Here is a 12,783-nt window from a genome sequence, read left to right on the forward strand (position 1 = left end):
ACCAACAAACACCAATAGCAAAACATAAGGAATTATGTGTAACTCACAATAATGAGTATTTGTGTTAAATAACATCCAATAAGGCGTTTGCGCTAGAAATTGTCCTTATATATTTCCACTACTGCGAACAGCTTACCTGCCACTCAACCTCACACTCGACCGGATGGTTTTGTTTCTCGGAGCATACAGATAATTGCAATTCCGTATCGAGTCAGCAAACGCAGTCTGTCACAAAGAGGGGCTCTAGACAGAACACACCTGTACGTATTTGCAATATTTAGTGCAGTGGCTAAAGTACTTCAGGCAATACCTTGTTTAACTAACCTAAAATCTTACGTTCGTTAAGTGTACCGTATGAAGTGGTGATCTTTTCTGGCTCCTGCGTCCTACTGGCAGCATTACATAACAAAATATATTATACTGGAGGTGACATGAGATTATAAGAAGACGTGCATGCCGTTTATATATTCTACATGAAATCAACATGTGCTGTTCAATGTTAGTTAACTTTGCTTAGCTTCTTTGACTGTAATTTTGACTGTATCAGTTTAATAATTAAAAAAGCGTCCGAATTACATCAGGTCCTTCACCGTAGGGCCACATGTATGACGTTAACAGAACAATAATTATAATCAATACAAACCTTGAATTTAAACCCTGCTATGGTAGTTTGTAAGTATTCAAGGCGCATTATATTATATTATTGAACAACCAATGGTTTCCGAAATGGTTACCTCCATGCTACTATTGAAGTATGTATTGTGTTGGGGTATTCTTAATAATATCTATATCATGTTCATCAGACCGCATCTTGAATACACATGTGGAACGTGTGTATCTTTGAACAAATAAATAATTAGAACAGCTACATTTACAAGCAGCGAGAATAGTTACTGGTTTACTAAAGAATACATCCTGTGGATTTCTTTATTTTGACACTGGATAGGAAACATTACAAGATCATCGAAGAAGACGACAACTATGTTTGACGTATAAAATTTAAAATGAAATTTGCTTCCCTTGAATGTTGGTTCTAAATAAAAGAATAATCTACACAGTTCTCTAAATATATCGATTCCTATTGCAAGATTTAAACATTCAAAAGAATCCTTTTTCCATCTACAGTATGCTCTCGGAACAATTTACCAACCACCGTTCGTAATTGAAAAAAAATGTTTCGACTTATCATGTATGTCTGAAAACCATACTTCACCTCACAAAAGATGGAAAATAATGTTACCTGTACCATTCACTTGAAGTATCGACAAACGAAGACGATTATAAATTTCAGTTTACAAAGCACAGATACCCCTCGTCACCCTCATCCGCCAAAGCTTCCTGTCCCGCCTTCACATGGGGCGGAGCTATAACAAAAAGGGAACAGTCGGAGAGAGACCTAGCCACATTTAGAGTCGTTATCCAGAGCATTCTGACAGGTTTGTGCTTTTCCGAAGTTTACCTGAGTATTTTACTTGGTCTTTACTTATCAGTGCTGGTTATTGATCCTTTTCCTTTTCATTGGCAGGGACATGTACATTTACAACCCTCACTGTTCGCTGAATATGCTTCAGTTCTATGCACTGACTGGACTGAAGTTTAATGTCACTACTCTATCGTTTAGCGCATGCGCTATACACCCATGAGATTTTTAACTACTGATTCAAACTTCCTCACCTGAGTCTGATTCTTTTGCAGAATGCTTGCCCTCCGACTTATCGTGTTTATCCTCCTCACCTGTGGGGCCTGTGGTTTCTCCAGGTATATCAGAGCTTTCACTAAAACCGTAAATCTGATGTGTAAACTATATATATATATCACTATGTATAACTATATCAACCATACCGATACCACTAGCAAAAACAAGTACTGCTGTTACTACTACTACTACTACAACTACAACTACTACTACTACTACTGCTGCTGCTGCTGCTGCTGCTACTGTTACTACTACTACTACTGCTGCTTCTACTACTACGTACTGGATTATTTTTAGACGCAATTTCCGCAATACCGCTGGAATTTGAGTGCGGCGTTACATATCCGAACAAAAGGAACCTCTACAATTTTATTTCATGCTAAACATCACCAGAATTAGAACCGCAGAAACCTATTATGGTTTGGCCTCATAAATTCACTATTTGTCTCGTCTTGAAGGCCCTTCTTCTATCTGTTCAACCACTGCAACCCTCCCGAGAAACTGGTGGGTAAATTCTGTGCTACTCTCCTGGATAACGACGTCAACGATGACGGTATAGTGGACGCCAGAGAAATCGCCATCGATACCTTGCCTTACAACTATGACGGTAAGTTTAGCCACGGACCTACACGGAAAAGAAAAATTAAGATAGGGGTTTGTGATCAAGTACCAAGTCAACCGAGGCTTTGATATCGCTCGTGTTCAATGATCAGGAAAACACATGCTCTACAAATTCACATTTAGATATGCTATAATTTATTAAGTTGTAACATCTTGAGATCGTATCCCGCCTGTAAGTGAAGACTTAATTTACTGGCCCTCTTATAATTTTTGTTTTTGAGGCAAGCAAGGTACAATTTCATATTAGTAGTTTATGATCCAGCTAAAATGTTCACTAGGGGTAAGCCCTGTCCATGCTCAGCCGGAAGCTGACCGTCATCAACTACCATTTCCCCAATAGGCAGTAATTTCCCGAATAGGCAGGACACCCGTTTAGAGACCATAATTTGGTAAGAATTAAATTGCAAGTCGTAAATGTTTATGAAATCCATTTGTCTTATAAGCTAAATGGCAGTGGATTATAACATTAGAGAGAGAGAGAGAGAAAGAGAGAGAGAGAGAGAGAGAGAGAAGCTAGAATCTTGACACACTTAGCCTAAAATGCACGATACGTGAAATAAATTTCAGTTGATAATGTTGTAAAGACTTGGCAAGATTTAAGCTTTTCCGGTTCACGCTGAAAGGACCGTCAAGAAATGCTTTACATGTAAATTAAATAAGGGGGTTATAATCCATCTATTATAACAAGCCATATTTGTGCAGTTTATTCTTGATAATCTTCAGAATAATGCAGATTGATGCTACTGATGTCCAGGAGAACCAAACAACTGTGGAATACGGTTTATTTTCTGAAAACCAATATATTTTTTATTTTAACCTACAGAAGACCTTTGTGTCACGGACTTGTGGGAGGTCGTGTCATGGTGGACGTGTCGGTACGGCTACTCTGAAGAGTACGGTAGATACATGTACAGATTCTTTGATGTCAACGGAGATGGTCGTGCGACGGCGGACGACTTCGGTGCATTCAGTAAGAGGAGCTTTCAAAACGCGTGTCCATCCGATAGGGTGCACTTTCTCTAGACAAGGGAGATAATTGATTATAAATGTCCAATCAGACAACCTCAGGAAAATACTGATGAACCCAGCCGGAGATATTTGGTGTACCATTTAAAGAATTACTTAATCATGGAATCATTTAATCACACACTGATATTTCAATAGAGATCAGGCTTAATGGAATTTTAAATGAAATTAAAGCGTATGCTAACATTTTCTTACTTATGTTTTTTCAGATATGACCAGTCCCGACTTCTTAATGATGCAATATACGGTAAGTAAATAAACAGACAAATCTTGACAGAACGGAGGTCGATATCCCGAATTCATTTCGAACAAGCTGAGTTAGGTTACAAATTCAGAAGTGGTTACTGAACTTGAGTTCTAACTCTTCCATTTAATTATATAATAAACACTGATCGACGTGATATCACACCACACGCTACCCAAAATAAAATTACCTATCAATTTCACCCACTCCCCCTCCTTGCACAGCGTTTCAAGAACGTCTACTGCAGTGATCCGAAGAACAGAGTGAGCCCCGTTGACAAACTCCAGTGTGACGAGGTGGACAAACTGAAGCCAGAGGACATCAAGTGTCCATAAGCAGAATCTACATTCATCTGTGATGTAGTAACGGCAATACAACTGTTGGTAATGAGAAGTGTTTTGTTCTCACTTGGGAACCTGTAAATGGTAGCTATGTTTTACACACACGCACACGCACACGCACACGCACACGTACAAGCACACGCTGAACCCATTCACTCATGCAGGTAACTATTTAAACAAGTAATGGGAACGTCTATACGGAACACGAAAACTTCAAACTTCAAAGCGTGTCGTAATCAAATTAGGACAGAGTAAGCTGACTCAAAATTCAGCAAGATAGTTATTGGTTTTGTACCATAGTTAATATAGGCCATTCAGAGAGGATGTCTGAATGCAGTCTATTTTAGGCGTTTGGTTGACATACACCAAGGGCGTCTTTCACTACACAGCATGTTTGTTTACACGGTAAATCAAACCCCTCGGCAGTTGTTTACATTGAGTACGCTGACGCATAGTGACCTCTAATGTATTGCACAGCACGAGTCTTTGCATATACTTCTGACTGAAGATACAAGACCCCAATCCAAATGAAATGCTTTTCTGGTAAGACGATTGGGCAGGGTGTTCCTAAAATGAACATGAGAGTGGATTTTTTCCTTTCCCTCATACATGTACAGTTTCAGGTGAATCGAATCACAAACACCCAGATGAGCATGACCAGAGCTGGGCTCAAAATTGGTGGATCACGACAACTTGTTTTGCTCGTATTTCCTGATGAAATACTAGTATACCTTATAAGTATTCTTTACTCGTATCCCACACCTGTACAGTTGGTGAAGATGTGTCGAAGTTGAACTACATAAATACTTTGAGTTAAAGTTGAGAAGACAGAAAAGAAATGAACAGTAAAGATTTTCATCGACACAGACCTCAAGTTCGACAAAACGGTAATATACAACTACAGTTGCAAGCAACGATGTAGGTCACTGGCTCCAATACTATCTAGATAAACGTATCTGTCACGTGGCTGTTGAAAGTAGTAGCGTGTACACTTAATATGGACCATATCACTGCCAGTAATGAGAAATCCTTCATTCGTTGAATTCTTATGGTCCAAAGTTACATACTGAGGATTGTGCAGTATGGTGTAAATAATGGCACTTGTGGTTTTGGAAAAAGAAGCTGATTTTATTGGAACTTTAATGGAAAAAGAATATGGCTGTACGTTCACCTTATTGATTTCTTTTATCTGCATAGATGAAATAACCGCCAGTTTTGTTATGTTTTCATGCTGCTCAGCTGAATAGTTTTCAATCGGAAGTACTGGGCGTCCTGTCAGTTTAGATCAGTTTATTGCAAAGCGTACATTCTTGTATCTGGACACAAGAATATGTGTGTCGGGTGAAAAAAGGGATATATTAAAGGGAGGTAACTCTGTTTGCCTGTTTGATAAAAGGCGCGAACTCAACCACCAATGTCAACAGCTTTAACCGACATTGATAACACATCACTACAGTCGGCCTCCAAAAATTCCTATGGAGATTGAGACCGATACGGTACAGGTGAGACTGATACGGTAAAACACTTAGAAGGGTGATGACTGAAAGAAATCGTATAGACTACTGATAGAGGTACTTGATATGCCGTGATCAAGATTTACCTGTTTGTAGACACTGTACCATTTCAGCTTATACGTCAACAGCAGTCGCAATGTTGACGCTCAGCGCTGTATTTCTTTAGTCCGTATCAGTTAACGTTACAATGTTTCTAACTTGAGGAAAGCGAGCGAGCTGGCGTTGTTGGCGGATATACAAGGTACTTCTTTCAGCTAGCTCAATGAATGCTTAAAAATACATCTAAGCACCAAACAGTCATGCCTTTGACGTGCCTCAGATGAAAACAAATTATCAGCAAACTCCTACTGGTATAAATGAGGGCGAGAGATTGTCGAAAACACTCGCAGTTTATCCTTTGTTGCTATACCGACGCTCAAATGACCAATTTTAGATCCAAGATGGCGGACAAACGGATGGATATACCCGACTTTAACACCGCCACCCACCAACCTGACCTTTCCCCGCTGATGGTACTTAAGCATGTCTTTGTACCTTCTTCAAGCTGCAGGTCATCTAGAACACCAAGGGCCTGCAACTGTCATACTGTAGGCTAAAATGCGTTTCCATTGTACTCAGCAGATGACACGCATTTATTACAGAGAAATGGTGACAAGAATTCCTGCGAAGATTTGTTCACCAATACCCCCTGATGTATTGTGTGTTGGCATGAAACGGTATCACTGAGCTTGACACACCTTGACGTACACATTTGGTTGTAAATAATTCGAGTTACCTTTGTGTAGCTTGTGCTATGCTATCGTTTTATACTTAGTTTTCTAATCTTGGTTTCCTTAGTTTAGACAACAGAATTATGTTTAATCTTAACGGGCACTTAAGGGTTTCTGCTCGTGCGCAATGGCCGTTTACTACCTGGGTTTTGTCTCAACCGTAATTAACATCAGCCACCGCTCGTCCATTACGGGTCGTACTCTTACTTGTAGTTGGCATTAAAAGAGCGGTTATGATCTTCTATTGACTACGTGTGGTGAAATTGATCTAATTATATTGGCCAATGCTTTAGATTTTATAACTTCGAGTAATTCCATTTCACTGTTGCGAGCCAGAGAAATTTTGTTAAGACTTGAAATACTTTGTTCAGTCTAAACGACTCCTTTTTCAGTGAGACCAGGCTTTCACTCATTTGAGGCTTTACTATCTGACAAAGTAGAAGAATGGTGGAACATGATTTTCGGATCATCCAACAGTATACAAGACCATCCACATCATATTCGTCTCACCCGATTTCGATATTCGACCAATCCACGTAATATTCGGCACATCTGTGCATGATATACCTCCAATGCAAATGATAATGATAATAAGCTGATGAAATATTCGACTCATCAAAGTGATATTCGACTCTTTCTTTGATATTCGACAGCATGTGCCACTTTATTAACAAAGCAATATCGTCCTTGCATTCAGGTAATTGTTGTCCCTTGTCTAGCTACCAGGACAAACATGTTGGTTTAGTCGGACCCAGGGAAAAATATGGGTGAGCGTGCTCTGTACTTGTAGACGATGTCCGCGTACTTCACCTGAGAAAAGAGGCAAAGGTTGGGATTTTAGTTCTACAAAATGCAGTGACTCTATTTTTTTTGATTGACGTATAACACTGATACAGTGTGCAAAGCCAACATACACAGACAAATTAACAATATAAACACTATAAAATATATATGTTATATAGATATGATTCATTCCCAAATATTATCAAAGGCCGAAAAGTATGTGCGCTTAAACTATCTCCATGAGATCTATCTCTTTCAGCATACATTACCAATATATTTTACAATGAGATTCAAACATTATTTTGTCACAAAACCTAGCGTGACAACTGTCCTGAGCTAAGTTTCCTTGAATAGTTTGAGGTTTGTCAGAAGACCTTTCCTTGGTCACGTCGACGTACTGTAGCCGACATCCGAAACGCCCTCACACCCTACACACCACTCTAACCTAACCTGCCCTCCCCTAATTCCTACCCTACCGTACAAAATGCCCTACCCTACTCTACGTATACCCTACCCCATACCCTACCCTACAATATACCCTACCCTACGTATAACCTACCCTTCCTTACTCTACAATACCCTACCCTACCCTACCCTAAACCCTACCCTACAATATAACCTACCATACACTACCCTACTCTTCGTAAATCCTACCCTACCCTACCTTATACCCAATACCTTACCCTACCCAACAATATACCCTACCCTATCCTATGTATAATCAACCCTACCCTACCCTACACGACCCTACCCTACACTACACCATATATGCCACACCACGCACCATACACTCCAAACCCTAAACCCAACACCCCAACCCACTGGTGTCATCACCATCACTCCACATTGCCCCACGTTTAAAATCCAACATCCATTAATCACGATGCATAGCGTTGCCAAGTTAGGTACTCATTTTTGCACTAGCCAGTACGAGCTCTGTCCGAAAACAGATCACACAGGAACCTTATGGAAATTGAAGTTGCACACCCACTGTTAATGTACAATGTAAATGGTGAATGCGCCAGTCCTTTTCTTTCTCAAGGGTCCAATAACACCAATGGACATGTAACTACATTTAGGCCGAGTTTATTGTTATAGTTCTTTGGCAAGGAAGGAAACACGACACCATCCACCAAAGGCCATAATCATCTCTTTGAAATACTGAAGGAGAATTGCAGCACCGGAATGCGGTAGGATGTTATTTATCCCGCCATTCTGATTCATACTGATTCAATACTACACCCATATCGAGAATTTCAGTGTGCTCTTAATAAACTATGCATACAAATCCTTGCTATGCATTAGTGATCAATGAGTGTGGGATAGCCACTGCACAGATGTTCATGGCTACAGTTTCCCAAGTGAATAAAATATTTGTGAATCATCATAAATACCTCTTGCATGTAGGCCATCTCCTCCATGTCTTCTAGCGCGGACATGAACTCCCGGAAAGCTTCACACACAGACACTTTTCCGTTACCTTAGACACAAAACATTCATGTTGTGACTACTCATTGTCGTGTTTATTTATTTGTTTTATTAACGTCACACTCCACAATATTAAAACGTCATGCAAATAAATGAATAAGAACGAGACAATCCAGTGTATTAATCTTTAAACAATATGACTATCAAAAGCAGAGGCTGAATACTTTTGGGTTGTGTAATCGTGTGCAACAGCATCTGTGGAACGTACTATATATCCTTTCTCCACCACTCACCATCCTTATCGAGCAGCTTGTATGCAGCCTCGTCTTCGTCCGCAGCGGTGACCTTGAAGTCATGGTTTACGTCGACAGTGTCAAAGAGGCGGCCTGCGACGCCCTTGCTGATGTCATACCGCGTCTTCAACATCATTGCGTAGTCGCAACGATAGGATCCTGTGGGGGCTGCAAAAAGCAAGAAAATGCCAAATGTAGATCAGTCATCGATTTTAGCGTTAACTATACAGGACATGAACATCAAAAGGTAGGGCAACCATCAATTCCAGAGTTGAATATACAGGACAAGAACATCAAAAAGTAGGGCAACCATCGACTCCAGAGTCGAATATACAGGACAAGAACATCAAAAGGTAGGACAGCATCGACGCCAAAGTTAACTATACAGGACAAGAACCATCGATCCCAGCGATATCTATACAGAACATGAACATTCCAAATGTAGGACAATCATCGAGTCCAACGTTAACTATGCAGGGCAAGTCCCAAATGTAGGACAAGTATTCAGGACAAGAACATCAAAATGTAGAGCATCCTTCGATTTCAGCGTTAACTATACAGGACAAGAACATCCAAATGTAGAACAACCCAGTGTTACAATGGAGAGCAAGAACATCCCAAATAGAGGTGCAGCCATCTGTCCCGGCGTTAGGTGCGATGACCAGCCCAACTTATCTCTGTTTAAGACAAAATCTCATCACAAACATAGTTGTCGCACAAGGTTGACAAGGTGAGTCTAAATAACTACGGCATAAATACTAAAACTATTACTTACTTCTGAGGGAACTGTCGAATGTGCCTGCAAAAGTACGCTTGTCCATCTCGGCGGAAGTCAGACTGCCATCCTTGTCAGCGTCGAGAGCTTTGATGTCATCCAGAACTTGACGTGTGTCAACATCAGTCATGGACTTGTTGGATGATCTGAGTGAATACAGAGTGAGACTTCACATGTAATATTGCCTATTCACCCCACACAACAATCCCATCATAAACATCATAAAACAGCAGGAACTAGAAATCGACTTCATGCTGATGTTTCCTATATTCCCCAATCACACAAATAGTGCTTACACTCCAAAGATCATACTCCAATCACAATCAATAATGGTTCGACTAAGCACCCGTTACTTACAGGTTCATTTCTTTAGATATGCACTTGAGGTCCTTCATACGGAAGTAAACCTGTCACGGCTGTGTGTTTAAATAACATGACCTAATCAATGTACGTACTCATGGAGATTCTCAGCAGCCAGTGCTAGTCTTAAGAGGCGGTTACGTGATCGAGAGGTCAGGTTCACTGACTTGGTGGTTGACTCATGTCGCCGAAGCCGAATTTCGTACCTGATACTCATAATGTCTGTCACTGGATACTCGATGATTCACAGACCGCAATATAAGAATAGCTTCATACTGCTGGGGCGGTAAACAAGCCAACATCAATGCACGACTACATCTACGTGGGATCGGTTGTCTACCACATCTAGTGATGTTTTTAAATATTTGTAACGGGATCTTATTAACCCTGGGTGTGAATCCCAGCTTCCCCTCAATCATCAACATTGTTTTTTTTCAGCACTATATTGATATGAAGGTGTTAATCCAGAGTCAAAGCATCTGAAACACGACTCTCTTCCATTTCGAATAATCAGCCTGATGTCTAAATATCAGGTTTGGTATACTGAAAGCCGAGGTAGCTGCACATGCCAAAGCATTATTGTGCTTAAATGCTGTAGTAGCTGCATTTACCAAGGTATTGTTGTACTTTAAGGCTGTAGTAGCTGTACTAAGGTATTGTACTTAAAGGCTGTAGTAGCTGTTCTTATTAAGCTATTAGGTATTAAGGTATGACCTGAAATAATTCTGAATGTGGGACAACGTCAACACCAGTAGAGATTTAAAGATAGAAATACTGTATCTGTTGTTCCTCACCGGCCAGTTTGTTTAATTTGAAAGGAGCCGCATTCTGTATTCCTGTTGGTGCTGAACCTGATGCCTCCGGCTGATGCAGAGGCCACAAATAGGGCCACACACAACAATGCTCTGAACATCATCTGTGGATAGGTGTAAATACATTTACACGAACTTAGTTATTTGATTAAAAGGATTATCAAATAATAAAATAAATAATTGTAAAAAAATAATCATGTAAAACATAATGAATAATATAATTAAATAAATTAATAAATAACATTATTTTCGCCATTAAACAAATTCTTAACGTCAAAGTGCTGATTATATAGACTTTTAAAATTTCTGTAACAGTTATATATTTTGGCAGAAGTAGATAAGTTTCCCAAACATGCACAAAATGATGTCTTATGCCATTTGAAAACAGGACTTTCCACTAGAAAAGAGTAAAAGTCAACCAACAAACGTCAATAAGAAATTTTGTATAACTCACATTAATTAGTATTTAGTGTTTGATAATATTCAATAATACTTTTACCCAGGATATGTTCCTTTGACATTAAGACTATGGCGAGCAGCTTACCTTGCACTTCACTCTCGTCTCAACTGTCGCCCGCTCAACTGCAAATCTTCGCCGGGTGACTTTGTTTCTTGGAACAAATCACTAATTTTAATTACTTGCTGAGTCAGCAAACGCAGTCTGTCAATCAAAATGGGGCTCTAGACAGGACACACACCTGTACGTATTTGCAACATTCTGCCATATAGCTTGAAATTCGTTTAGTGTACCGTCGTAGGGGTGATCTGTTGATGGTGTTCTGTCCTAATTAGCAACATGTCTGTTATAGTGCATGAAGACAGGAGTTTCTGAGAAACTATGCACCTCATTAATAAAATCTGCGTGCATTAATCAAGTTCCTGTCAAAGTGATTTAATTGGGTTCTACTGGTTTGACTATGATTTAGTTAAATGTCAGATCTATTTCCCAAAAAAACAGCAGAAATTATATCATGTCGTTTCCAACATGGGACATAGGTTTGACGTTGAAAATCCAAGGTAATTGTTACTGTACAGAGGCAGTTTGTAAGCATTCAACCACTAATGCATCAATTCAAACAGTAAAGAAAATACATTTATTTTTCTTTCTTTGTTTATGCAGGCATCTGTTTGTATTACATAATTAATAGGGGTGTCACGATACACATGTCTCATGAATCGACACGTCTGACGATATCTAATTTCGCGTCATTATTGCGTAAATTTAGTTCATTTTGAACATTAATAGTTCATATTTTATGATTGTTCATGAAAAGATTTTTTTTTTATTCTCAGAGATTAAAAGTTAAAATTTCTTTGTACATTAAACATGGTCATTTATAACTCTCATGACATAAAAAATACACGATAAAAATGCAAAAAGTAAACGAGACATACGCATATCTAAACCGATTAAATATCGATACATTATAAATTATCGATATTGAAGGTATCGATAATTGTATCGTCTTGGAAAAAGTACCTATGCATCGATGTATCGTGGCATGCCAAATCATTAACCATTCTTTTTCTCATCATTTCAAAACACGTGTGCCACTGTTTGTCTGACATAACATTAATACACTTGACTTGCACTCTTTGGGAAAACGTATCTTATCTTTAGAAATGTAGTGCAAAACGAGTTTTTTGATAGGTGTTTCGTCAACTTAACCCTTAAAACATGTATTATGTTCGACATTCCTGGTTAGTTGTAATCTGCAAGTCATTCAGAGGTCAGTCTTCCTATCAGCGCATGTCTACGTAATGTGAATAAGAAATGAAATTTGATCACATGTGTAGCTGCATGAATGAATGTCGTGACGAGAAAGGTGTGGCGGGTGCGGGAAATACGACAGATTGTAGTGAATCTTCCGTCGGTTCACTATATGTGACACACGTTAGGACACGCTATTCGGAACTGTTAAGGAAAGTCATGCTAGATTCTGATCTGTGTTATTGAGATGATTGTAGTGCCATATTGATCATTGCATCACTTGTGCGTTACGCATCGCTTACACATGGGCTAATTCATTCCCACATTGTCACTAGGTGTCACATAACCCGCCCACCCATCCAGACAAAGACCGTTATCCATTAATAAACATGGATTCTGTCTTACAAGA

General features: G+C 39.4%; 2 protein-coding genes across 2 annotated transcripts; one reads left to right on the forward strand and one right to left on the reverse strand.

Moving 5' to 3' along the window:
* The first annotated feature begins 1,353 nt into the window (after positions 1 to 1,353).
* Positions 1,354 to 3,977, forward strand: LOC137272359 (uncharacterized). Its single transcript, XM_067804731.1, has 6 exons — positions 1,354 to 1,436; positions 1,696 to 1,758; positions 2,155 to 2,303; positions 3,141 to 3,287; positions 3,553 to 3,590; positions 3,812 to 3,977. The coding sequence occupies exons 2-6, from the start codon at positions 1,697 to 1,699 to the stop codon at positions 3,920 to 3,922; spliced, it is 507 nt and encodes a 168-aa protein (XP_067660832.1). The 5' UTR covers positions 1,354 to 1,436; position 1,696; the 3' UTR covers positions 3,923 to 3,977.
* Positions 3,978 to 6,846: 2,869 nt separating this feature from the next.
* Positions 6,847 to 11,249, reverse strand: LOC137272361 (uncharacterized). The gene is made up of 6 exons (XM_067804732.1): positions 11,208 to 11,249; positions 10,646 to 10,767; positions 9,492 to 9,637; positions 8,717 to 8,884; positions 8,390 to 8,475; positions 6,847 to 7,022 (listed from the first exon to the last, which is right to left on the reverse strand). The coding sequence occupies exons 2-6, from the start codon at positions 10,765 to 10,767 to the stop codon at positions 6,954 to 6,956; spliced, it is 591 nt and encodes a 196-aa protein (XP_067660833.1). The 5' UTR covers positions 11,208 to 11,249; the 3' UTR covers positions 6,847 to 6,953.
* Positions 11,250 to 12,783: the final 1,534 nt, after the last annotated feature.

This window comes from Haliotis asinina, chromosome 2 (genome assembly GCF_037392515.1).
Source record: "Haliotis asinina isolate JCU_RB_2024 chromosome 2, JCU_Hal_asi_v2, whole genome shotgun sequence".
Lineage (NCBI taxonomy): Eukaryota > Metazoa > Mollusca > Gastropoda > Lepetellida > Haliotidae > Haliotis > Haliotis asinina.

Bases quoted from the DNA above. Each gene is read 5' to 3' on its own strand.
- LOC137272361 (XM_067804732.1), bottom strand. From the start codon at position 10,767: ATGATGTTCAGAGCATTGTTGTGTGTGGCCCTATTTGTGGCCTCTGCA. The intron at 9,638-10,645 runs GTGAGGAACAAC...GTATTCACTCAG, and splicing joins CAAATTAAACAAACTGGCCG to ATCATCCAACAAGTCCATGA. The intron at 8,885-9,491 runs GTAAGTAATAGT...TGCTTTTTGCAG, and splicing joins ATTCGACAGTTCCCTCAGAA to CCCCCACAGGATCCTATCGT.
- LOC137272359 (XM_067804731.1), top strand. From the start codon at position 1,697: ATGCTTGCCCTCCGACTTATCGTGTTTATCCTCCTCACCTGTGGGGCC. The intron at 2,304-3,140 runs GTAAGTTTAGCC...TTTAACCTACAG, and splicing joins CTTGCCTTACAACTATGACG to AAGACCTTTGTGTCACGGAC. The intron at 3,591-3,811 runs GTAAGTAAATAA...CTCCTTGCACAG, and splicing joins TCTTAATGATGCAATATACG to CGTTTCAAGAACGTCTACTG.